Source organism: Bufo bufo, chromosome 3 (genome assembly GCF_905171765.1).
Source record: "Bufo bufo chromosome 3, aBufBuf1.1, whole genome shotgun sequence".
Classification (NCBI taxonomy): Eukaryota; Metazoa; Chordata; class Amphibia; order Anura; family Bufonidae; genus Bufo; species Bufo bufo.
Window position 1 is genome coordinate 182402710 of NC_053391.1, and position 27684 is coordinate 182430393.

At 43.8% G+C, this 27684-nt stretch overlaps 1 protein-coding gene across 1 annotated transcript; it reads left to right on the forward strand.

Moving 5' to 3' along the window:
* The first annotated feature begins 22088 nt into the window (after positions 1–22088).
* Positions 22089–24095, forward strand: LOC120993686 (E3 SUMO-protein ligase ZBED1-like). The gene is made up of 2 exons (XM_040422163.1): positions 22089–22965; positions 23053–24095. The coding sequence occupies exons 1-2, from the start codon at positions 22089–22091 to the stop codon at positions 24093–24095; spliced, it is 1920 nt and encodes a 639-aa protein (XP_040278097.1).
* Positions 24096–27684: the final 3589 nt, after the last annotated feature.

Sequence of the window (27684 nt, forward strand, 5' to 3'; positions counted from 1 at the left end):
TCTTCGGATATCTCTTGGCCGTAGCCATGACCACAAGTTGGTAAGGCTGATTAGTCAGCCTGCATTTGTGGGAGGGGTGGAGGCTCTTCATATACGAGCCACAGCCTCACTCACAGGCGTGGGTTCTCAGGTGCCCCACTCTCCCTCCCTTATCTTCTCATTTCCACAGGGTATGCCCACTTATAGGCCTACCCACGATCATGGCTTAGGGCACACAACAAGCCATTTAGTCAGGTTAGCTAGGACACGCCTAGCTGGGTTAGGCTGTTCCCGTTGTTTCTCTCCCCTCTTCTTCGGATATCTCTTGGCCATAGCCATGACCACAAGTATATTATTGGTATATCACACCCCTGCTTCAATCAGTTTTTTTTAGAGGAAACTGGTAAATCACACCAGTAGAAATTATTTGTTCCAATAGCGTTTGTCATTCTGTGTAGCTGAGGTAACGCAGCAAAACCGCAAACAAATGCAGCACTACCCAAATGCACTATATAGAAAGTATATTATTTGTATATAACACCCCTGCTTCAATCACTTTTTTGGGGGGGCAACTTGTATATCACACCAGTAGAAATTATTTGTTCCAATAGCGTTTGTCACTCTGTGTAGCTGCATTATCGCAGCAGAATCACACACAACTGCTGCACAATACAAATGCACTGTTAGAAAGTATATTCTAAGTATATTACACCCCTCAGTAAGTCACACCTATCGATAGCTCACCTATACCAGTCTTTAAAAGGACTTTTGTGGCCCTATTATTTAGCAAAGTCCCTAACAGTCTGTCCCTGCTCCACACAGCAACCTCTCCCTACAGTGGCAAAAGACTGAAAATAAAATGGCGGCCAGATTGGGTTTATTTATATGGTAGGGTGTATTTCCATGTGCTGAAACATCTCAATTGTCTGTCCTGTACCACTTGATAGATGTGATTTGGGTCAAAGTTCTTCACAATGTAAAAAAATATGGCGCCAGCGGACATAGCGAAACGACTGCCTGGCGAACCACAAGGCCATCTCTAGTCGCTGGTGGTGCTTGCGAAGGTCCAGGTGCAAGGCGGGAGGCATCCGTGCCTGCGCCTTTGACAGGGGATTGGCCAGCACTTAACATAGGGGAAGAGGAGGCAGTGGTGTGACTCGCAGACACAGATGTGGACCCAGGCATTCGGCCCACTTATTACAGTGCTTGGATGCCATGTGGAGGATCATGCTGGTGGTTGTCGGGTTGCTAGTGTTCACGCCCCAGCTGATTTTCGTATGGCACATGTTGCAAACTACTATTCTTTTGTCGTCCGCACTTTTCTCAAAAAAGCGCCATTCTGCGGAACATCTACCTCTTGGCAAGGGAGATTTCCGCAAGGGAATGCTTCGTGGAACATTTGCCAGCCTGTTTGGTGTGGACCGCCTTCTCCCTTTTGGCACCCCACTGCCTCTTCTAGCCTGTTGCAGTGATGCAGATCCCTGCCTCTCTGTATTGCTGTCCTCGCTCGGCTTTTCACCTTCCCAGGTTGGGTCAGTGACCTCATCGTCCACCACCTCACTCTGATCATCCTCCTGATTTGTTCACCTAACTACAACCTCAGTGATTGACAACTGTGTCTCACCCTCTTCATCAACCTCTTGAGACAGTAATTGCGGTTGACTCATTGGCAACTGTGTCTCATCATATTCCACCTCATTAAACACTAATTGCGTGGGATCACTTGTTTTTCCATACTGTACATGGTGGGAGGAAGGAGGATCAGGGTGAGGATTGTGTTGACCAGACTCCTGGCTACTGAGACTGGACTTGGTGGAAGACAGGGTGGTGCTTAACTGACTGGAAGCATTATCTGCTGCAATCCAACTGAACACCTGGTCGCACTGGTCTGACTTCAAGAGTGGTGTCCTGCGCTGCCCTGCAAACTGGGACTTGAATCTAGGTATCGTGGATGATTGTTTTTCTTGTGCTCTGGCAGCAGGCACAGTTTCTCTGCACCCAGGGCCACAGCCTCTGTGTGCACCATCAGCATCACAGCCACTTCCCCGTCCCTTACTGCTCACCTTCTTCATTTTAAATGTGATATATGCTTGAAAGTATGTCACACGTACAGTAGCGTAGGATTTGGAAGTGTATGTGCAAAAATTTTTACAAAGGTATTTGTGATTAGGAAATGTTATACAGGACAGGTACCACAGGTAATGTCACTGTTCGCAGTGTCTACGGAAAAAGGTACACTGGATGTCACTGATATTTTAGGAATGCGCACACTTCATCAGGACATGTGGCGCGGATAATTTAAATGTCCACAGCGTACACCATCTACAAAAAAAGTACACTGGATGTCACTGATATTTTACGGATGCGCACACTTTACACAGGAGACGTGGCGCGAATAATTTAACTGTACGCAGCGGCCTATTACATGGTATTTAGACCAGGATGCGCTAAAAATATATAATGCTGCTGTCACACAATAGTCCTTAAAAGGACTTTTGGGTCTCTGAAAAGTTTTTTGTATAAAAATCTTCCTATTACACTGCCTGTCCCTTTCTATGCACAGCTCTCACTAACACTGAGCAATTTAGCGCAGGTTGCGCTACAAACATATTGCTGCTGTGCTGTCACACACAATAGTCCTTACAAGGACTTTTGGGTCTATGAAACGTTTTTGTGCAAAAAATTTTTTTCAATTACACTCCCTACACTCTTTGTCCCTTCATATGCTCAGCTCTCTCTGACTACGAATGAGCCGAACATGCGTCATCGGGTGCTATATAGCACCCGATGACGCGTTCCGGCCAGCCACTCACTGTAATGCCAGTTGCCAACATGGCTACTGGCATTACAGTGAGGGCAGTACTTACCTGCATGTTTATTGGCTGCGTAACAGCCAAGAAACGTGCGGGGAGGAGACTCGAGCATGGCACTCAAGCATATGCGGTACTCAGCCAAGTATCATCACTATGTATCAGCAAACATATGCAGAAGAACTTGTATTAGGTGTCAGAAATTATACAGTTGTGTTCAAAATAATAGCGGTCAGACATCACTAACCTGATCAATCAATGGTAGAAATTATATTTCTACATGGCAAATAATTTACTAGCAGGTGTAGTAGAGTAATAGAAATCCAACAGACCCAACAGTCATGACATGCATGCTGCTGATTCTCTGTAATTCAATCACTTATTCCAAGGGGCATGTTCAAAATAATAACAGTGTGGAGTTCAATTAGTAAGGTCATTCATTCTTTGAAAAACAGGTGGCAATTATTGCCCTTATTTAAGGAAGGAAGGCAGCAATGTTGTACATGCTGGTTACAGTGCATTTCTCTCTGAAATTTTGAGGAATATGGGTCCTTCCAGACATTGTTCAGAAGAACAGTGTACCTTGATTAAAAAGTTGCAGAAAATTATAGGCTGCTCAGCTAAAATGATCGCAAATGCTTTAAAATGGCAACCAAAAGCTGAAAGACGTGGAAGAAAGCAAAAAACTACCATTCGAATGGATAGAAGAATAGCCAAAATAGCAAGGACTCAGCCAACAATCAGCTGCAGGAAGATCAAATAAGGTCTAAAGTTACCTGTGAGTACTGTTACAATTAGAAGACACCTATGTGAAGCCAAGCTATCTGCAAGAAGCCCCTGCAAAGTCCCACTGTTGAAAAAAAGAGCACATTGACTGGCCTAAAGAGAAATTTTGTGGACTGATGAAAGTAAAATTGTTCTTTTTGGGTCTAGTGGCCGGAGACCATATGTGAAACGACCCCCAAACACTGAATTCAAGCCACAGTACACTGAAGACAGTGAAGCATGGTGGCGCAAGCATCATGATATGGGGATGTTACTCATAATTACGGTGTTGGGCCTATTTATCGCATACCAGGGATCATGGATCAGTTTCAATACATCAGAATTCTTGAAGAGGTCATACTGCCTTATGCCAAAGAGGAAATGCCTTTGAAATGGGTGTTTCTACAAGACAACGACCCCAAACACACCAGTAAACGTGCAACATCTTGGTTCCAGACCAACAAGATTGACGTTATGGAGTGGTCAGCCCAATCCCCGGATCTTAATCCAATAGAAAACTTGTGAGGTGACATCCAAAATGCAGTTTCTGAGGCAAAACCAAGAAATAGAGAACTGTGGAATGTAGTCCAATCATCCTGGGCTGGAATATCTGCTCACAGGTGCCAGAAGTTGGTTGACTCCATGCAACACAGATGTACAGCAGTTCTCAGAAACATTGGTTATACAACTAAATATTAGTTAAGTGATTCAAAGGAAAGCAAAATCTTCAAACATTTTTCAGTTTATATAGTGAATGTTTGTGTCACGGCAGGGAGTGTGGAAAACCCCCTACCGTGCAATGACAGTGGCTGCAACGCCAGATAGCAGGGAACAGAACACCTCCTAATGCAACCCTGAAATCTCCCTAGACTCCTAGTGCATGAGCCGCCTCAGAAGGTAAGGGGGCTCATGCTCACCAACCTAGAACCCTATGTACCCCTGCTATGCCCTAGGCCTGATGACAGGGCAGAGACCACCCATTCATCCTTCACCACGGATGAATGGTGTCCCCAGAGGCCCAGTAGCTGTCAGGATGCAAGACTATGGGATAAGCAGTATGGCAGGTAAGTAACACAGCAACAAAACAAATGCTATCCACACTTACCTGCCTCAGCCGAGATGGAAGGATGGCTCCAGGCTGGGAAGCCCACAGTCTTGCTATTGCTTAAACCCCTCCGGGAAAGCAAGCCCCTTTCGGAGCAGGCACACCAACATATAAACCTCCAAACAAAGACCACACCAAAACAACATACACCAGGTGGGGGAGGAATAACAGAAACACACCGGAGGGGACACACAGCCAGGGCAAGGTAAACAATATAATAAATAAGGGTGACTCACACAGACACCACATTCAGCCAGGGAGCAAAGCTCCTACACAGACTGACAACCAACAAACTATGACCTCAGGCTCCAACACACCAATATATAAGGAGGTGTCACGACCATGGTTATGGTCGTGACTCTTTGGTCGCATGCAGTTGTCAGCGATTTGTTCTATGTTGTCAACCACAGGTGAGGCCTCTGGGTTTGTTGCCTCACGTGTGGTTGCCGTTGGCAACATTTGGTTGTTGGCAGTGTAGCAGCTGGAGCTGGTTGCTAGGCGGCTCGCTGTCACGGCATGCGGTTGCCTCTGGCAACGTGTGATTTTTAAGTGTGCACTTTCTATGTTTGGTGTTAGGGAGTTTGTTCTGTGTACATTTCTCCTTTAAGTGACACTTACCTTGTCTGGTGATGAAAGGGTTAACTCCTTTCCTGGTGTGTGTGTGTGGGTGTGGCTGCTTGGGCTATTTAGCTCCTGCTGGAAGCCAGAAGTCTGAGGGGTACTCCTGCCATGCTTTATGCTGGAGTCATCCTCCTGGTTCATTTACCATCTGTCCAGTGAGGGCCACCCTTGTGGTCATAAAAGTTATGCATGATGTTAAGTTGATGTTGTTATCCTTTCTATGTTTATTGCAGCTATGGATGTCCTGGTTACCTGTGTGATTTCTGGTGTGTGCTGTGTCCTTAGTGTTTGTGTGGACAGCAGTACTGGTGCATGGGTTCCAGTCAGCGAGACTGTGGCAGGTAGGTTTGGAACTGGTGTAGTTCACCTGCCATATCCATATGTCTGTATATGTTCCCCCTTCCTTGCAGCTTGGCCAGTGAGACTCCTGTTCATCCGTGTCTTGGAGGAAGAGGTCGTCTTACCCTGCTCCTAGCACAGGGTTTTCCTGAGGGATAGTAGGGACCCTAGGTTCCAGAGTATGAGCCCTCCTACCATCTGGGTTGGCTCATACAGTTAGGAGTCAGGGTCAGTATTAGAGACGCAATAGGAGGTGACCTGCTCCCTGATCCTGTGGTCCTGGCCTAGCAGCTACCCTATTCCATAACATCGCACGGATGAGGGTTTCCCCCACTCTCATCCATGACAGGAGGCCTGAGGTCACACCCACCACACCACTAGTAATTAACTCCGTGCCAACCAAAACAGGGAAAACACCATATAAAAGGAAAGTGCACGTGCAAACAACAAACTACACGTTGCCACAAGCAACGAGTCTGCACGGCAACCGCGTCACGGTCAAACACTAAAAGGACAGTGACACTCCCACCCCTCAAAGCCCCCCCAACCAAAAAGGGGAAGTTGGTGGGGCACAACAAACAATGGGAGGGGGGAGGGGGGAGGGGGGGTGGGGAATTCAAGGTCAGTGTCAGCATGTCCTTCCAAGACTGCCCCCATCACCGAGGTCCCTGGCAGCCAGCCACCTAAGCAGTTAGAAGAACATACAGGACACCACGTCCGACTCAAAATACGCTCCCACTCCAGGTCGCTGCCAGCAGCCACTCCCCAACCAGGACACAGCCGGAACACCAAACGAATGCTGCCAGCAGACGACCAGAGATAGGAACATAGAGTGGGACGAGGGGGGACCAACACAGACAACGGTATAACCGAATGGCGGGGAAAAAGCCACTCACCGCGCCGTAAACGGTGAACCCCCATAACGCTCTCCCTCCGGAGAACGCGCATGCACACCAAAAACAGATAGCGCCACATGCTAAACCCTCTTCCGAAGGTGACGCGACTGCGGAGCCGTTATTTATTATAATGTCACGGCGGGGAGTAGGAGAAACCCCCCACCGTACAATGACAGTAACTGTTACTCCAGATAGCAAGGAACAGGGAGCAGGTCACCACCTAACGCAACCCTGAAATCTCCCTAGACTCCTAGTGTATGAGCCGTCTCAGAAGGTAAGGGGGCTCATGCTCACCAACCTAGAACCCTAGATATCCCTGCTATGCCCTAGCCCTGATGACAGGGCAGAGACCACCCATTCATCCTTCATCACGGATGAATGGTGTCCCCAGAGGCCCAGTAGTTGGCAGGATGCAAGACTATGGGATAAGCAGTACGGCAGGTAAGTAACACAGCAACAAAACAAATGCTATCCACACTTACCTGCCGCAGCCAAGATGGAAAGACGGTCTTGCCACTCTACCCCAGACATATGAAGAATACGGGAGATTGTTGTCACATGTACCACACAGCCAGTACTTGCCAGATATTCCTGCAGCTCCTTTAATGTTGCTGTAGGCCTCTTGGTGGCCTCCCAGACCAGTTTTCTTCTCATCTTTTGATCAATTTTGGAGGGACGTCTAGTTCTTGGTAATGTCACTGTTGTGCCATATTTTCTCCACTTGATGATGACTGTCTTCACTGTGTACCATGGTATATCTAATACCTTGGAAATTCTTTTGTACCCTTCTCCTGACTGATACCTTTTAACAATGAGATCCCTCTGATGCTTTGGAAGCTCTCTGTGACTAAGAAAATTTCAGGAAAGACCAACTAGAGCAGCTGAACTTTATTTGGGGTTAATCAGAGGCACTTTAAATGATGGCAGGTGCTGACTCCTATTTAACATGATTTTTGAATGTGATTGCTTAATTCTGAACACAGCTACATCCCCAGTTATAAGAGGGTGTGCACACTTATGCAACCACATTATTATAATTCTTTTTTTTTCTTCCCTCCACCTAAAAGATTTCAGTTTGTTTTTCAATTGAGTGGTACAATTTATAGGTCACATTAAAGGTGGAAAAAGTTCTGAAATGATTTATCTTTGTCTCATTTTTTTTTACATCACAGAAACCTGACATTTTAAAAGGGGTGTGTAGACTTTTTATATGCACTGTATATATATATATATATATATATATATATATACACTGCTCAAAAAAATAAAGAGAACACTTAAACAACACAATGTAACTCCAAGTCAATCACACTTCTGTGAAATCAAACTGTCCACTTAGGAAGCAACACTGAGTGACAATCAATTTCACATGCTGTTGTGCAAATGGGATAGACAACAGGTGGAAATTATGGGCAATTAGCAAGACACCCCCAATAAAGGAGTGGTTCTGCAGGTGGTAACCACAGACCACTTCTCAGTTCCTATGCTTCCTGGCTGATGTTTTGGTCACTTTTGAATGCTGGCGGTGCTTTCACTCTAGTGGTAGCATGAGACGGAGTCTACAACCCACACAAATGGCTCAGGTAGTGCAGCTTATCCAGGATGGCGCATCAATGCGAGCTGTGGCAAGAAGGTTTGCTGCGTCTGTCAGCGTAGTGTCCAGAGCATGGAGGCGCTACCAGGAGACAGGCCAGTACATCAGGAGACGTGGAGGAGGCCGTAGGAGGGCAACAACCCAGCAGCAGGACCGCTACCTCCGCCTTTGTGCAAGGAGGAACAGGAGGAGCACTGCCAGAGCCCTGCAAAATGACCTCCAGCAGGCCACAAATGTGCATGTGTCTGCTCAAACGGTCAGAAACAGACTCCATGAGGGTGATATGAGGGCCCGACGTCCACATGTGGGGGTTGTACTTACAGCTCAACACCGTGCAGGACGTTTGGCATTTGCCAGAGAACACCAAGATTGGCAAATTCGCCACTGGCGCCCTGTGCTCTTCACAGATGAAAGCAGGTTCACACTGAGCACATGTGACAGACGTGACAGAGTCTGGAGATGCTGTGGAGAATGTTCTGCTGCCTGCAACATCCTCCAGCATGACCAGTTTGGCATTGGGTCAGTAATGGTGTGGGGTGGCATTTCTTTGGAGGGCCGCACAGCCCTCCATGTGCTCGCCAGAGGTAGCCTGACTGCCATTAGGTACCGAGATGAGATCCTCAGACCCTTTGTGAGACCATATGCTGGTGCGGTTGGCCCTGGGTTCCTCCTAATGCAAGACAATGCTAGACCTCATGTGGATGGAGTGTGTCAGCAGTTCCTGCAAGACGAAGGCATTGATGCTATGGACTGGCCCGCCCGTTCCCCAGACCTGAATCCAATTGAGCACATCTGGGACATCATGTCTCGCTCTATCCACCAACGTCACGTTGCACCACAGACTGTCCAGGAGTTGGCAGATGCTTTAGTCCAGATCTGGGAGGAGATCCCTCAGGAGACCATCCGCCACCTCATCAGGAGCATGCACAGGCGTTGTAGGGAGGTCATACAGGCACGTGGAGGCCACACACACTACTGAGCCTAATTTTGACTTAATTTAAGGACATTACATCAAAGTTGGATCAGCCTGTAGTGTGTTTTTCCACTTTAATTTTGAGTGTGACTCCAAATCCAGACCTCCATGGGTTAAAAAATTTGATTTCCATTTTTTTATTTTTGTGTGATTTTGCTGTCAGCACATTCAACTATGTAAAGAACAAAGTATTTCAGAAGAATATTTAATCAATTCAGATCTAGGATGTGTTATTTTTGTGTTCCCTTTATTTTTTTGAGCAGTGTATAATTATTTTTTTGATGGGTTGTTTACATCCATGTGATCCCCTTTTTTTTGGATGTTTACTGCCAAAAAAAAAACTTCTATGAACTCGCCATGCCCCTCACGGAATACCTTGGGGTGTCTTCTTTCCAAAATGGGGTCACTTGTGGGGTATTTATACTGCCCTGGCATTTTAGGGGACCTAAAGAGTGAGAAGTAGTTTGGAATTCAAATGCGTAAAAATGCCCTGTGAAATCCTAAAGGTACTCATTGGAATTTGGGCCCATTGTGCACCAAGGTTGCAAAAAAGTGCCACACATGTGGTATCGCCGTACTCAGGAGAAGTAAGGCAATGTGTTTTGGGGTGTCTTTTTACATATACCCATACTGTGTGTGAGAAATATCTCTGTAAATGACAACTTTTTAATTTTTTTGATACAAAGTTGTAAATTTACAGAGATATTTCTCTCACCCAGCATGGGTATACGTAAAAATACACCCCAAAGCACATTGCCCTACTTCCCCTGAGTACGGCGATACCACATGTGTGACACTTTTTTGCAGCCTAGGTGCGTAAAGTGGCCAAAATTCCAACGAGTACCTTTAGGCTTTACAGGGTTGCTCACAATTTAGCCCCGCCCAAAATGCCAGAACAGTAAACACACCCCACAAATGACCCCATTTCGGAAAGTAGACACCCCAAGGTATTCACTGAGGGGCATAGTGAGTCCGTGGGAGATTTTTTATTTTTTTTGCCAGAAGTTAGCAGAAATGGAAACTTTATTATTATTTTTTTGTTCCTCAGCAAGTGTCATTTTCCGCTAACTTGTGAAAAAAAATTAAATCATACATGAACTCACCATGCCCCTCCGTGAATACTTTGAGGTGTCTTCTTTCTAAAATTGAGTCATTTGGGGGGTATTTATACTATCCTGGCATTCTAGCACCTCAAGAAACATGACAGGTGCTCAGAAAGTCAGAGCTGCTTCAAAATGCGGAAATTCACATTTTTGTACCATAGTTTGTAAACGCTATAACTTTTGCGCAAACCAATAAATATACACTTATTGGATTTTCTTTTTAGCAGACATGTAGCACAATAAATTCTGACACAAACTTGTATAAAATGTAATTATATTTGAACAATTTAACCAGAGAAAGTTAAAAATACACTTTTTTTTGAGAAAATTGCCGCCTATTTTGATTAATATCGGAAAAACAAAAAATCTTAGCAGCAATCAAATACCACCAAAAGAAAGCTGTATTTGTGAGAAGAAAAGAAGGTAAAATTCATTTGGGTGCCAAGTTGCATGACCGAGCAATAAACTGTTAAAGTTGTTTAGTGCCGATTTGTAAAAAAGGGCCTGGTCACTAGGGGGGTATAAACCTGTGGTCCTTAAGTGGTTAATGTGGATTCACACTGAAATCGATACATAAAGAACTTGCTCACTTGATTTAATGCTGTACTCTGGATAGTCATTTTCGCTTATATAAATAAGGAAATATAATACTACCTTACTACTTAGCCGCCATTCCCCTTCAGTGCCACACTGGTGAGTGACTTTATCAACTTAGTACTAGACTCTGATGACATCCAACTACAAGCAAATACTGGCTGTTGACAAGAAAATACATTTGTTATTGTCCTGTTTTCGTTAAAGGGAATATGTCATCAGTTTTATGTGGACATTTTTCATTCTGTTGCAATCAGCAGTGTGTGTGTGTGTGTGTGTGGGAGAGGGTTGCTGTTCAATACAGATTTTAGCAAAGTGTTTTGCTCAGGTTATCAGGTGTCAAGCTATCCAAACGTTAGAGATTTTTAGACAGACACTTGGTCATTTATGGTTGGTCTGTGAAGGTTGACATTTTGGACATCAATACAAGAAGTTAATGCAGTGAGTTGATGATCATTGATGCCATTGTCTGTGTCCTGGTCTGGGCTTCTATGGATAGGAGATGTGTATGGCATAAATTACTGTTCAAGAATTGCACGCCACAATAACTGAAAAAAACAAAAAACAAACACAGCACAAACTTTTTTTTAACAGATATATGTCCAAGGGTGGGTTTCACCTCACGTTTTTCCCATCCGTTTAACGTATAAAAACCATGTACATTAAATGGATGCCCCAGACTGACCCCATACAGTGGCATCTGTTCACCATAGAGTTCATTGTAAAAAAAATATATACTTTTTTTTACCGAACTCTAAAGGATACATGATCCTTATTTCTGATATTTGTAGACTCTATACTGACAGGGAATGTCCCACAGGATTGGCGCGTGGCATATGTGGTGCCAATATTCAAAAAGGGGCCAAAAACAGAGCCTGGAAACTATAGGCCGGTAAGTTTAACATCTGTTGTGGGTAAACTGTTTGAAGGTTTTCTGAGAGATGCTATATTAGAGCATCTCAACGGAAATAAGCAAATAACGCCATATCAGCATGGCTTCGTGAGGGATCGGTCATGTCAAACTAATTTAATCAGTTTCTATGAGGAGGTTAGTTCTAGACTTGACAGCGGCGAATCAATGGATGTCGTATATCTGGACTTCTCCAAAGCATTTGACACTGTACCGCATAAAAGGTTAGTATATAAAATGAGAATGCTCGGACTGGGAGAAAACATCTGTATGTGGGTAAGTAACTGGCTGAGTGATAGAAAACAGAGGGTGGTTATTAACGGTACACATTCAGATTGGGTCACTGTCACTAGTGGGGTACCTCAGGGGTCAGTATTGGGCCCTATTCTCTTCAATATATTTATTAATGATCTTGTAGAAGGCTTGCATAGTAAAGTATCAATTTTCGCAGATGACACTAAACTGTGTAAAGTAATTTACACTGAAGAGGACAGTATACTACTACAGAGGGATCTGGATAGATTGGAGGCTTGGGCAGATAAGTGGCAGATGAGGTTTAACACTGATAAATGTAAGGTTATGCACATGGGAAGGAAAAATGCAAGTCACCCGTACATACTAAATGGTAAAACACTCGGTAACACTGACATGGAAAAGGATCTAGGAATTTTAATAAACAGCAAACTAAACAGCAAAAACCAGTGTCAGGCAGCTGCTGCCAAGGCCAACAAGATAATGGGTTGTATCAAAAGGGGCATAGATTCCCGTGATATGAACATAGTCCTACCACTTTACAAATCGCTAGTCAGACCACACATGGAGTACTGTGTACAGTTCTGGGCTCCTGTAAACAAGGCAGACATAGCAGAGCTAGAGAGGGTTCAGAGGAGGGCAACTAAAGTAATAACTGGAATGGGGCAACTACAGTACCCTGAAAGATTATCAAAATTAGGGTTATTCACTTTAGAAAAAAGACGACTGAGGGGAGATCTAATTAATATGTATAAATATATCAGGGGTCAGTACAGAGCTCTATCCCATCAGCTATTTATCCCCAGGACTGTGACTGTGACGAGGGGACATCCTCTGCGTCTGGAGGAAAGAAGGTTTGTACACAAACATAGAAGAGGATTCTTTACGGTAAGAGCAGTGAGACTATGGAACTCTCTGCCTGAGGAAGTGGTGATGGTGAGTACAATAAAGGAATTCAAGAGGGGCCTGGATGTGTTTCTAGAGCGTAATAATATTACAGGCTATAGCTACTAGAGAGGGGTCGTTGATCCAGGGAGTTATTCTGATTGGAGTCGGGAAGAAATTTTTTATTCCCCTAAAGTGGAGAAAATTGGCTTCTACCTCACAGGGTTTTTTGCCTTCCTCTGGATCAACTTGCAGGATAACAGGCCGAACTGGATGGACAAATGTCTTTTTTCGGCCTTATGTACTATGTTACTATGTTACTATGATTGTGGTGTGCTGAATTTTTGTATTCTTTTTTTCTAACATGTATGTCAAACGGAGGCATAAAACGTGATGTGAACCCACCCTTATGGTGGCATATGGTATAGTATGTCACATTCTTTTGTCATGAACAGGCACAGACATCTGTAAAATTGTTAAAACTTGGCCTTTTCGGCCATCCAAAATCTCTTGTATATGATCATGTTAAGAAAATAAGTATAAATTTTTGGTTGCCACGTGCAATGTCTGATTCATTGCTCTTAACAACATTCTTGTTATGGATCAGTGAGTGTGGACCCACTGTGCCAGCAAACTAGTTTGGCATAGGGCTAACCCTAAGGGCATTATTTTGATGCTTCCCCGGTATTCACCATTCCCCAGTATTTACCCTGTAGTTAGCAGCTGACCCACTGGGGTTCAAGGACTCCATTGCAAGCACAGGAGGCTCAGGATGTATAAAACACATTAGAAATGCAGGAAAAACGCAGGTACAGTCTGAACAGTCGCTAAGGTTTGAAAGCTATTTTTGAGATCCAAACAGTGCACAGTTAAAGGGGTTGTCTGAGTTATTTTTTTGTTCTTTGTATGTTTCTAGCTAGGCAAATGTAACAGCTTTACCATGCACTTACTGGATCTGTAGTTGCTCCTTTCTCAGATTTCACATGACCTGTGATGTTAGCTTCTCTCCCTGCTCTGATGATGTTTCACGCACAAGCCTGAAAGATCAGATATGAGTCTGTACACGAGAGGTCACTGTGCTGGCCACGCCCCCCTTCACTGCCGTCTGCTGCTGTCTTCTCTCTCCCTGGATTGTTAACCCCTTCAGCTGCACAGACTCAGGACTGAAGGCTTTACTGAGTAGCTGCAGGCACAAAAGCTGACAAAGGAGTTTTGCAAAGCATTGCACAAGAACAGGTAGGGGGAAGATCCTGTGTGTAGCAGCAGTGTCATTGTACAGCTGGGACTTGTAGTCCTACACATACAACATGCTGCTGAGTATCCCAGCAGGCAGACATTTCACTCAGGGCAGCACTTGTATTCACTCCCTCTGCAGAGCAGTAGGAGGGGCAGATATTGTTGTTATTGCAGGTAAACAAAGGGCCAGAAGAGAACCAGGGAATGAGAAAATAGATATTTTTGCCAAAAACTTGCTTAGCTTAGTTATACAGGGTGGGCCATTTATATAGATACACCTTAATAAAATGGGAATGGTTGGTGATATTAACTTCCTGTTTGTGGTACATTAGTATATGTGAGGGGGGAAACTTTTCAAGATGGGTGGTGACCATGGCGGCCATTTTGAAGTCGGACATTTTGAATCCAACTTTTGTTTTTTCAATAGGAAGAGGGTCATGTGACACATCAAACTTATTGGGAATTTCACAAGAAAAACAATGGTGTGCTTGGTTTTAACGTAACTTTATTCTTTCATGAGTTATTTACAAGTTTCTGACCACTTATAAAATGTGTTCAATGTGCTGCCCATTGTGTTGGATTGTCAATGCAACCCTCTTCTCCCACTCTTCACACACTGATAGCAACACCGCAGGAGAAATGCTAGCACAGGCTTCCAGTATCCGTAGTTTCAGGTGCTGCACATCTCGTATCTTCACAGCATAGACAATTGCCTTCAGATGACCCCAAAGATAAAAGTCTAAGGGGGTCAGATCGGGAGACCTTGAGGGCCATTCAACTGGCCCACGACGACCAATCCACTTTCCAGGAAACTGTTCATCTAGGAATGCTCGGACCTGACACCCATAATGTGGTGGTGCACCATCTTGCTGGAAAAACTCAGGGAACGTGCCAGCTTCAGTGCATAAAGCGGGAAACACATCATCATGTAGCAATTTAGTATATCCAGTGGCCTTGAGGTTTCCATTGATGAAGAATGGCCCCACTATCTTTGTACCCCATATACCACACCAAACCATCAATTTTTTTGTTCCAACAGTCTTGGAGGGATCTATCCAATGTGGGTTAGTGTCAGACCAATAGCGGTGGTTTTGTTTATTAACTTCACCATTCACATAAAAGTTTGCCTCATCACTGAACAAAATCTTCTGCGTAAACTGAGGGTCCTGTTCCAATTTTTGTTTTGCCCATTCTGAAAATTCAGTGCGCCGATCTGGGTCATCCTCGTTGAGATGCTGCAGTAGGGTGCCATTTGTGAGTAGCTAATATCCGCAGAAGGGATGTTCGACTAATGCCACTCTCCAGTGACATGCGGCGAGTGCTACGCTGTGGGCTCTTCCTGAATAAAGCTAGGACAGCCACTGATGTTTCTTCATTAGAGACAGATTTCATGCGTCCACATTTTGGCAAATCCAACACTAAACCAGTTTCACGAAACTTAGCAAGCAGTTTGCTAACTGTAGCATGGGAGATGGGTGGTCTCGTAGGGTGTCTTGCATTGAAATCTGCTGCAATGACCCGGTTACTGCGTTCACCAGACATCAACACAATTTCTATCCGCTCCTCACGTGTTAACCTCTGCGACATGTCAATGGCTGTAAACAAAGAAAAACTTGTAAATAACTCATGAAAGAATAAAGTTACGTTAAAACCAAGCACACCATTGTTTTTCGTGTGAAATTCCCAATAAGTTTGATGTGTCACATGACCCTCTTCCTATTGAAAAAACAAAAGTTAGATTCAAAATGGCCGACTTCAAAATAGCCGCCATGGTCACCACCCATCTTGAAAAGTTTCCCCCCTCACATATACTAATGTGCCACAAACAGGAAGTTAATATCACCAACCATTCCCATTTTATTAAGGTGTATCCATATAAATGGCCCACCCTGTATTTTGCTGTCTATCAGATTTACAGTGCTATATATTTTTTTTCATAACTCGCACAACACCTTTAACATTGAGGTATGACACAAAATAGACTTGTGGGCATGGTAGTGGTGAGGCACACACAAGGCAGGCAGTCTGGGAACTTGACTGGAGCACAAAAGATAGAATGGGTTAACTTAAACACAAACTGAACTGAACTTGCATTTGAAAGTGTAGGGTCACACAGGCTGAATGGAAACAGAACTTGGAGCACAGCAGGAACATAGGCAGGAAATAATGCAGGATAAATGCAGGTAAATTCAGTAGTACTAGATTATTAACCCCTTAGTGACTAAGCCTGTTTGGGCCTTAATGACCAAGCCAGATTTTGGAAATCTGACGTGTCACTTTAGTAGGGTATAACTTCGTAAAGGTTTCGCACATCAAAGTAATTCTGACAATGTTTTCTCATCACATATTGTACTTTACTTAGGTGATAAAATTTTACTGATAAAATATGCGTTTCTTTATTAAAAAACTTAAAAATCTATGAAAATTAGTAAAAATTGGCATATTTTCCTATTTTCAACTGCAATATTTCACATAAATACATAAATACTATTCAATATTTTTATCAGAAATATATTTCCACATCTACTTTATTTTGGCTGCACTTACAAAAAACTTTTACTTTTTTAAAAATTTAGGAGACTTACCATTTTATCCTCTTCAGGACACATGACGTACTGGTACGGCATGTTGTCCTGGTACTTTAGGACACATGACGTACCGGTACGTCATGTGTATTCCGATCACCGCTCGGCTGGGCGATGATCGGAACAAGGTGCCTGCTCAAATCATTGAGCAGGCACCTTGGCTAAATGCGCAGGGGGGTTCCGGGTCAATTCAGACCTGCGGTTTGCGGCTTTTACCTGCGGTTGCGGCGGCAGCGGGCAGTTCCACCGGGTCCCCATGCGGCTGTAGGGGGGACCCGATGGCATGGAAGGCAGCACGATGCCTAAGGAAGGCATCGCGCTGCCTTCCGGTGACGAGCCTGTGAGATCCAGCCCCCCCTCACTGTATTACTCATACAGCCAATGCATTCCAATACAGAAGTATTGGAATGCATTGTAAAGGGATTAGACCCCCAAAAGTTCAAGTCCCAAAGTGGGACAAAAAATAAAGTGAAAAAAAAGTTGAAAAAATAAAGTTTTCCCCCCAAAAAATGTAAAGTTTCAAGTAAAAATAAACAAAAACGTCATTTTCCCCAAATAAAGTAAAAAAAAAATTGGTAAAAAATAGGGGAAAAAAAAGTATACATATTAGGTATCGCCGCGTCCGTATTGACCGGCTCTATAAACATATCACATGACCTAACCCCTCAGATGAACACCGTAAAAAATAAAAAATAAAAGCTGTGCTAAATAAACCATTTTTTTGACAAAAAATCACATCACAAAAAGTACAACAGCAAGCGATCAAAAAGGCGTTTGCCCACCAAAATAGTACCAATCTAACGGTCACCTCCTCCCGCAAAAAATGTGCCCCTACCTGAGACAATCGCCCAAAAAAGTAAAAAAAACTATGGCTCAGAATATGGAGACACTAAAACATTATTTTTTTTGTTTTAAAAAAGCTGTTATTGTGTAAAACTTACATAAATAAAAAAAAGTATACATATTAGGTATCGCTGCGTCTGTATCGACCGGCTCTATAAAAATATCACATGACCTAACCCCTCAGATGAATACCGTAAAAAAAAAAAAAAAGACGGTGTAAAAAAAGCCATTTTTTGTCACCATACATCACAAAAAGTGTAATAGCAAGCGATCAAAAAGTCACACGCACCCCAAAATAGTGCCAATAAAACCGTCATCTCATCCCGCAAAAATCATACCCTACCCAAGGTAATCGCCCAAAAACTGAAAAAATTATGGCTCTCAGACTATGGAAACACTAAAACATGATTTTTTTTGTTTAAAAAAAGAAATCATTGTGTAAAACTCACATAAATAAAAAAAAAGTATACATATTAGGTATCACCGCATCCGTGACAACCTGGTCTATAGAAATACCACATGATCTAACCTGTCAGATGAATGTTGTAAATAACAAAAAATGTGCCAAAACAGCTATTTCTTCTTACCTTGCCTCACAAAAAGTATAATATAGAGCAACCAAAAATAATATGTACCCTAAACTAGTACCAACAATACTGCCACCCTATCCCATAGTTTCTAAAACGGGGTCACTTTTTTGGAGTTTTAACTCTAGGGGTGCATCAGGGGGGCTTCAAATGGGACATGGTGTAAAAAAAACAGTCCAGCAAAATCTGCCTTCCAAAAACCGTATGGCATTCCTTTCCTTCTGCGCCCTGCCTTGTGCCCTTACAGCAGTTTACGACCACATTTGAGGTGTTTCTGTAAACTACAGAATCAGGGCCATAAATATTGAGTTTTGTTTGGCTGTTAACCCTTGTTTTGTAACTGGAAAAAATGGATTAAAATGGAAAATTTGCCCAAAAATTTTAATTCTGAAATTTCATCTCCATTTGCCAATAACTCTTGTGGAACACCTAAAGGGTTAATAACGTTTGTAAAAATCTGTTTTGAATACCTTGAGGGGTGTAGTTTTTTAGATGGGGTCACTTTTATGGAGTTTCTACTCTAGGGTTGCATCAGGGGGGCTTCAAATGGGACATGGTGTAAAAAAAAACAGTCCATCAAAATCTGCCTTCCAAAAATCGTATGGCATTCCTTTCCTTCTGCGCCCTGCCGTGTGCCCGTACAGCGGTTTACGACCACATATGGGGTGTTTCTGTAAACGACAGAATCAGAGCCATAAATATTGAGTTTGGTTTGGCTGTTAACCCTTGGTTTGTAACTGGAAAAAAATTATTAAAATGGAAAATCTGCCAAAAAAGTGAAATTTTAAAATTGCATCTCTATTTTCCATTAATTCTTGTGGAACACCTAAAGGGTTAACATAGTTCGTAAAATCAGTTTTGAATACCTTGAGGGGTGTAGTTTATAGAATGGGGTCAGATTTGCTTCTAAACTTCTAAGCCTTGTAACATCCCCAAAAATTAAATATAATTCCCAAAATGATCCAAACATGAAGTAGACATATGGAGAATGTAAAGTAATAACTATTTTCGGAGGTATTACTATGTATTATAGAAGTAGAGAAATTGAAACTTGGAAATTTGCAATTTAAAAAAAAAAATTGGTAAATTTGGTATTTTTTTTATAAATATTAATTAATTTTTTTGACTTCATTTTACCAGTGTCATGAAGTACAATATGTGACGAAGAAACAATCTCAGAATGGCCTGGATAAGTCAAAGCGTTTTAAAGTTATCACCACTTAAAGTGACACTGGTCAGATTTGCAAAAAATGGCCTGGTCCTTAAGGTGAAATAAGGTTGTGTCCCAAAGGGGTTAACATAAATTTTAACATTTTTGAAGTACATATATTTTTCTGCAATTAGCCAAGTTAGCAGAGACTTATAAGTGTCAGAATAATAAGAACATAGTCTGCATTGACATACCCACATTTGGGGCAACAACATTCCCGGGCCCTATTTTGGGGGAATTTTCCTTGAATTTTAGGGGTATAGTACAGCCGATGAAGGATCTTGAATTGAATTAGTCTATGCGCACTAGAAACTGTCGCCTTTCTCACATTCCTATAGATAATGGACCATTGAAGTGGAGAACAATTCAACTCTTGCTCCCACTTACTTGCGCTTTTAAAATGTGTTACAGTTGCTAATGCTGTTCGGAGTTTAGCATATAATCTAGATAAATTCGCTTTTTCATACTTCTGAGCGTCACAATAATCAAAAAAAATATTCTTACTTGGGTGAATATGGCCCCTATTCCTAGCGGCTTCAAATATGTGTTTTAAACGTGTATACATAAATAAGTCTAGTGGTGTGTCTGTAAAGCCAATTCTGAAAATGATTTAAAATGGCCCAAATAAAAAAGGTGCGACACCCTATTAATACCCTTACGTGTCCAATAACCAAAGTCTGTAATTTTAAAGAATTCCTCTAGCCCCCCATTCTCCCACAGGGGGGTGAAGGCAAACGGATCGGAAACTTTAAGGATCTCCTTCAGCTTGTTCCACACCCTCTGTAGTGAGTAAGGGATCAGTAAAGACTTCCTCATTCCCATATACCCAGTCTCCAAACATGAAAAAATATTCTCTATTCTTTTATCTATTACTTTAATCAAATACCGTGACATAGGGGTGGGCGGTATAGGCGATATAGGCGATATGCGATATAAATTTGGGCCACGATATGGATTTTCGCCATATCGCCTATATCGCCGTAGTGCGATATGACCACCTGAATCATTACCCAGAAGCTTCTTTTGGCCTCCCGACTCCACAATACCGCTGTACTGGCCAGGGCCGGCGTGCGCACAGCGTCAGGCCGCTTTGCTGACGCTGTGTGTGACGTCAGTGAGGTCCCGCCAGTGCTGGAAGAAGACGCCACACCGCCCGCGGACTCCATTAGCCAGCCGCTGCCGAGCACCCTGCAGGAAAGGTAAGTTTTATAACAGCTGCTCTCGCTCTTGTAGGGGGACTGTCTGGGACTCTTGCTGGAGGATCGGGATGGGGACGCTGGCCGCTGGAGGATCGGGAGGGGGACGCTGGAGGATCGGGAGGGGGACGCTGGAGGATCGGAGGGGGACGCTGGAGGATCGGAGGGGGGGGGGGAGTGGATAAGGAATGGATGGCCATGGGGGCTGATGCTGCAGTCATGCAGTGATCATCTTATGATAGCACTGAGAGTCTGAGACCATGCTCTCTGAATGTATAGCAGGGGAGGAGACACATGAAGTCTGATGATGGCAAATGCCACATTATCTGATGGCACTGGCTCACTGCTGGGGGACACATGTCTGATGGCAAATGCCACATGGGGTTGAGCTCAAGTGTGATGGCACTGACTCACTGCGTCCCCAGCAGTCAGCCAGTGCCATCAGATTAGCCCCATGTGGCATTTGCCATCAGACATGTGTCCCCAGCAGTCAGCCAGTGCCATCAGATTAGCCCCATGTGGCATTTGCCATCAGACATGTGTCCCCAGCAGTCAGCCAGTGCCATCAGATTAGCCCCATGTGGCATTTGCCATCAGACATGTGTCCCCAGGAGTCAGCCAGTGCCATCAGATTAGCCCCATGTGGCATTTGACATCAGACATGTGTCCCCAGCAGTCAGCCAGTGCCATCAGATTAGCCCCATGTGGCATTTGCCATCAGACATGTGTCCCCAGCAGTCAGCCAGTGCCATCAGATTAGCCCCATGTGGCATTTGCCATCAGACATGTGTCCCCAACAGTCAGCCAGTGCCATCAGATTAGCCCCATGTGGCATTTGCCATCAGACATGTGTCCCCAGGAGTCAGCCAGTGCCATCAGATTAGCCCCATGTGGCATTTGCCATCAGACATGTGTCCCCAGCAGTCAGCCAGTGCCATCAGATTAGCCCCATGTGGCATTAGCCATCAGACATGTGTCCCCAGCAGTCAGCCAGTGCCATCAGATTAGCCCCATGTGGCATTTGCCATCAGACATGTGTCCCCAGCAGTCAGCCAGTGCCATCAGATTAGCCCCATGTGGCATTTGCCATCAGACATGTGTCCCCAGCAGTCAGCCAGTGCCATCAGATTAGCCCCATGCCCATGGCATTTGCCGTCATCAGACATGTCACCCAGCAGTGAGCCAGTGCCATCAGTTAAGCCCCATGTGGCATTTGCCATCAGACATGTGTCCCCCAGCAGTGAGCCAGTGCCATCAGATTAGCCCCATGGCATTTGCCATCATCACACAGTCTGATAGATGATGGCAAATGCCATGGGGCTGATGGCACTGGCTCTGGGGGACATGTCTGATGATGGCAATTGGCAAATGCCATGGGTCTGTCTGACGCTGACTGACAGCAAATGGCATGGGGCTGATGATTTGCTATACTATTACCACATAAAAATATTGTTTTTAAAAAGCAATTAGCAATACGTTAGCAATAGTTTAAGAGACAGTTTGTCTTATTAGAGACGAGTACTCGATTGCTAAAATAATCGTTTCCTGCAGGCGCCCTATATGTCATCAAGATCAACTTAAGTTGTGCCTGTTTTGGTCAACTTCATGGAGGAGCTTACAGCATGTGGGGAGGAGGAAGAGGAGGAGGTGCTCATAAAGAAGACCGGTGCGACGTCTGTCATATGGACCTGGTTTGGGTTTAAGAAGTCTGATGTGGAGCAGAAAAATATAATCTGCAAAGTTTGCCGGGCGACAATAATAGCAAAGAGAGGGAATACAACCAATTTGTTTCATCACCTCAAAATGAAGCACCCTTTGGAATACCAAGATAGCCAAAAACTGCGCCCTCCTCCACAAACGGCCAGTCAGTCTAGTGGAAAGAAAAAAGGTGGCCCTGCCCACCAGCAGACCGATATTATGAAAGCATTTTCTAAAGGCACTCCGTATGACAAAAAAAATCGGCGGTGGATTGATATTACAAATGCCATTACCCTATACCTGTGTAAGGACATGGTGCCGTTTCTTACAGTGGAGAAACGCGGCTTTCAGAACATGATTAAGACACTCGATCCACGTTACGAGGTACCTAGCCGCAAATACTTTAGCCAAACTGAAATGCCCAAACTGTATGACAAAGTCCGTGAGCAAGTAAAGAACGAACTCCGGAGCATAAAATACTATGCAACTACTACGGACTTGTGGTCAAGTCGCACAATGGAGCCTTACATTAGTCTCACAATCCACTTCATCAATGACGAGTGGAAGTTGTGCAGCAGATGCCTACAGACATCTTATTTTCCCGAGGATCATACGGGTGAACTGATATCTCAGGGATTGAAGGAAGCGCTCGAGTCATGGGGACTTAAAGAAGAGTTACAAGTCTGCATAACCACCGACAATGGCGCAAATATTGTGAAAGCAGTGGAAATTAACGGCTGGACAAGACTGCAGTGCTTTGGTCACAGGCTCCACCTCGCCATAGGTAGGTAAACGTTTCTTTTAGTCCTAGACTAGTTACATTATGCACTGGGGTTGATGTGCTAATGATATCTTCCAATTTTGTCCTTAGAGAGAAGTGTGAAAGACGCCCGTGTTGAACATGCCATTGGCAAATGCAAGAAAATAGTGAGTGCCTTTTCTTACGCTTGGAAAAGGAAGAGAGAAATGGCTAATGCCCAGGCTGAGCTAAACCTGCCTCCTCACCGCCTCATCACTGAAACACCAACAAGATGGGGGTCTCGACAGCAGATGATTCAGCGGCTGCTCGAACAAGAGAAGGCCATATCACAGGTCCTGAAAGCAGACCGGAAAACCAGGCACCTGGTACCAACTTGGCAGGACATTGATGTGTTAGAATCGATGAACAAGACCCTCAGTCCCCTGTTGGAGTTTACAGATGCTCTGTCTGGAGAAGAGTATGTGAGTGTGTCGACTGTCAAACCTGTGCTCCACCTTCTAAACACCACAGTTCTTCCTCTAGCTGATGACGACATTGACACAGAACTGACGAAGGACATGAAGACAGCCATCCTCAAGTATTTAAATGAGAAGTACTCGGACGTTGCAACTGATGACCTCCTGGATATGGCCTCCTTGGTCGACCCACGCTTCAGATCATCATATATAGCAGATGACCGAAGAGAGTTCATCTTCACAAAGGCAGCAGCAGAAATTCAGGCACTGCTAGAGACGCAAGCTGTGTCTGCCACAGAGTCATCATCACCATCACACACAAGCACAGGAGCTGCTGGAGAAGCCCAGAGAGAACCCAAGAGGAGTAAACGAAGTCTGGGCAGCTTTTTAAAAAATGCATCTGCTCAGCCTGGCCCAGCTGCCCTCACTGACAGAGAAGCGATTAAAATTGAGCTTAAGAGTTACCTGCAGGCACTGGATGTAGAAGGAGAAGCTGATCCACTGGAGTGGTGGAGGTTGCACCAGGCTAATTTTCCCAGGGTGGCAAGCCTAGCCAAGAAATATCTTTGCATTCCTGCCACAAGTGCCCCTTCAGAAAGGGCATTCAGCACCAGTGGCAATATAGTAACATGCCACCGATCTGCACTGAAGCCCGAGACTGTGGACAAACTTGTGTTCCTGGCGAAAAACCTTGGCTGAAGTGCTTTATGTAATGACAGGACCCCTCAGGAGGCGTGCAACGATATACTCCTGTATTTATTATCTCCTTATTGGCGACTCCAGAGGACCTGAGCGTTACTTTCGCACCCTCACTGAATAGTTTTATTGAAATTCTACTTTATTGATATTGATATATCCTTTAAAATCACTTCGTGTTAGACAAGGAACTCAAAAATGTGATTAAAATTACTCAGGGAGTTCAGGTTATAGGGAAGGGACGTGGCCTCCCTGAGTAATTTTAATCACATTTTTGAGTTCCTTGTCTAACACGAAGTGATTTTAAAGGATATATCAATAAAGTAGAATTTTAATAAAACTATTCAGTGAGTGTGCGAAAGTAACGCTCGCTCAGGTCCTCTGGACCAATAAGGAGATATTAAATGTAGTGACGGCACGCAAGGCTGATGTTCAGTCGCACTCGATATTGATTTGCAAGTTTGCAATTTGTTATATATTCAAAGGGAACCTGTCCTGTCATCACCTTTATGCTGACCTCACTGACAGCAGCATAAAATAATGACAAAAATTCTGATTTCAGCGGTGTGTCTCTCATTAACTAAAAGTAAGTGGTTGCTGAGAACCAGCATCATAATCACTGCAGCCCAGGCCTTGAAAAGAGTCAGATCTACCTGAGAAGAGTCCTGGTTATTCCTAATCTCCTGCTCTCCCGCCCATCTGCTGATGATTGGCAGTATTCTCCTAGACAGAAAGGGAGAAAACTAGGTAGAAGCCTGTCAGTCATCAGCAGGTGGGCAGGAGAGCAGGAATTCATGAATAACCAGGACTCTTCTCAGGTGGCCGGGACTCTTTTCCAGGCCCAGACAGCAATTAATGTGATGGTGGTTCTCGGGCAACCACTTACTTTTAAACTATGCAGACTGATGAAATCAACTCACCTGTCTCTACTTTATGCTGCTGTTAGTTTGGGCAGCATAAAGTTGATGACAGGTGTCAAGTTCCCTTTAACAGTTTACCGTTAAGAAGCCTGTTGAACTTGAAGGCTTTTTCGTTCAAATATGTGCAACTTTTTATTTTTGTGCAATATAAGTAAGGGCTCGTTCACACATCACTGTTTCTCCTTTCCGTTCTCCAGCTCCATTAAGGAGCAGGAGAACGGAAAGGACGGATTCTGCAGATAACTGACACACCTAACTGAGCGTAACGGAGCCTAAGGACCCCATAGACAATAATGGGGTCCGTTCCGTGTCCGCTCAGAACATGATTTTTTAGCGGAGACTAAAGTCCTGCATGCACTACTTTTGTCTCTGCTCAAAAATCATGTTCTGAGTGGACACGGAACGGACCCCATTATTGTCTATGGGGTCTTTAGGCTCTGTTACGCTCAGTTAGTGGTCAGTTATGTGCCAAATCCGTCCTTTCCGTTCTCCTGCTCCTCAACCGAGCCGGAGAACGGAAAGGAGAAACAGTGATATGGATGGAGGGGAGCCTAAGTAATCAGGATAGGAGGAAGAAATGTGATGTTATTTATTATTTTACATTTTGCAATTTGCACTTTATTTTCAAGAAATTTGTGTTTTACTAACACTTCATCTTTACATTGTTTGGAAAAAGATGTGTTACACAATACACATATTAAAAATTTCTTGCAAAGTTTATTAATTTGCATTTTTTGTATACATACAGAAGAAAATAATATATCGCAATATATATCGCATATCGCACATGATTCAAATTATATCGCAATATAGATTTTAGGCCATATCGCCCACCCCTACCGTGACAGTAAGTTCCCTTTCCAATAACAACAACGCTGAATCTGTGAACATAAAAAATAACCTTGAAAAAAAGGAAGTGCCAGCCCACCATCTGCCTCTGACAACCATAAGTACCGCTGCTTTATCCGCACCCTCTTCCTTCCCCAGATCAAATCGTTAATTAGGGACTCCAGTCTATGAAAGAAGATGTCATCAATCCAAATGGGAGAAGCACACATCGGGAATAAGACTATAGGTAGTATAATCATCTTAATCAATGCTATTCGATCTGTCTGTGACAGCATCAATTTCTGCCAGGCGCTTATTTTAGCCTTAACTTTATTCAGGACCGGGACCAAATTGAGCTCGTAAAATCTATTTACCGGGACACCTATCCTAACCCCCAAATAATCCAAGGTGTCATTAGGGATCAATATCCGTACTTGCTTCCCCTCATCTACAGCTTTCCGGTTCAGTGGGAGAAGCGATGACTTTGACCAATTAATCATGTAACCTGATAATTTACCGTAGTCTTCTATTACCTCTATCACATACGGGAGAATTTTCCAGCCCTGGTCCAAAAACAAAATCACATCATCAGCATATAGGCTAATTTTGTCATTCACTCCCTCCACCCCAAAGCCTTCTATACAATTATCTAATCGAATCCGACAAGCCAAAGGTTCAATAAAAAGGGCGAAGAGGAGCGGTGACAGGGGACAGCCCTGCCTCATCCCCCTCCGCATCGTAACAGGTGAAGAACAAACCCCGTTAATATTGATGCTTGCGACCGGCTGCTCATATAGCATTTGGGTCATTTCCAAAAATGTATTCCCGAGACCGAAGTGGGACATCGTGGCCCACAAAAAAGGCCACTCCATCCTGTCAAACGCTTTAGCGGCGTCCAAAGACAGGACGGAGTGGTCTATACTACCCCCAAGCGACAGATTCAGATAGACCCTGTAAAGACTCATCTGTATTTGACGGCCCTGGATAAAACCCGTTTGATTGGGATGTACCAGAGAGGCTATAACCCTCTTCAGGCGATTAGCCAGAATTTTGGCAAAGATCTTATAATCCGTATTTAGGATCGATATAGGTCTATATGACCCCACATTGCATGGATCTTTCTCCTTTTTTAAAACCAGGGTAATAACTGCCTCTCTAAAAGATGGAGGTAGAGAGCCACATGCACAAGATTCATTCAGAACTAGCAATAGAATCGGCAGGAGAGATTTAGCATGATACCTATACAATTCAAACGGCAGTCCATCTGGGCCTGGGGATGAATTATATTTTAGGGATGGAAGAGTCGCTAGAAGTTCCTCCAGAGAAATAGGTGAGTCCAACATCTCTCTATATTGTAAAGATAGCTTGGGGAGCTCCAATTGTTGAAGATATTGATCCATATCAATACGGCTAAACATAGACTCAGATTTATAGAGGGTGGAGTAGTATTTGACAAATTCTTCCCTAATCTCCTCTGCGGATCTCAACCCAACCCCCTGAGAATTCCTAATTTCTCTTATGCTAGTAGCCTCTCTCTGGTTGGCCACCAAGCGAGCCAAAAACCTGCCCGTTTTACCGGACTCACAGAAGCGATTCTGACCTTGAAATAAGAGCTTATGTTGTGCTTTATTGTATAAGAGTGTCTTAAGCTGTGCATTAGCCTCCTTTAACTGATTAATATATTGCTCCTTATGGCATTCAATTAATACAGCACGTAGTCTCCTTATTGAGTCTGTCAGATCTTCTTCCCTACGACGCGACTCTTTTCTGAACCTATTAATTTTATTAAAATATAAGCCTCTTATATGGGCCTTCAAAGCGTCCCACACATAATGAATATGGGT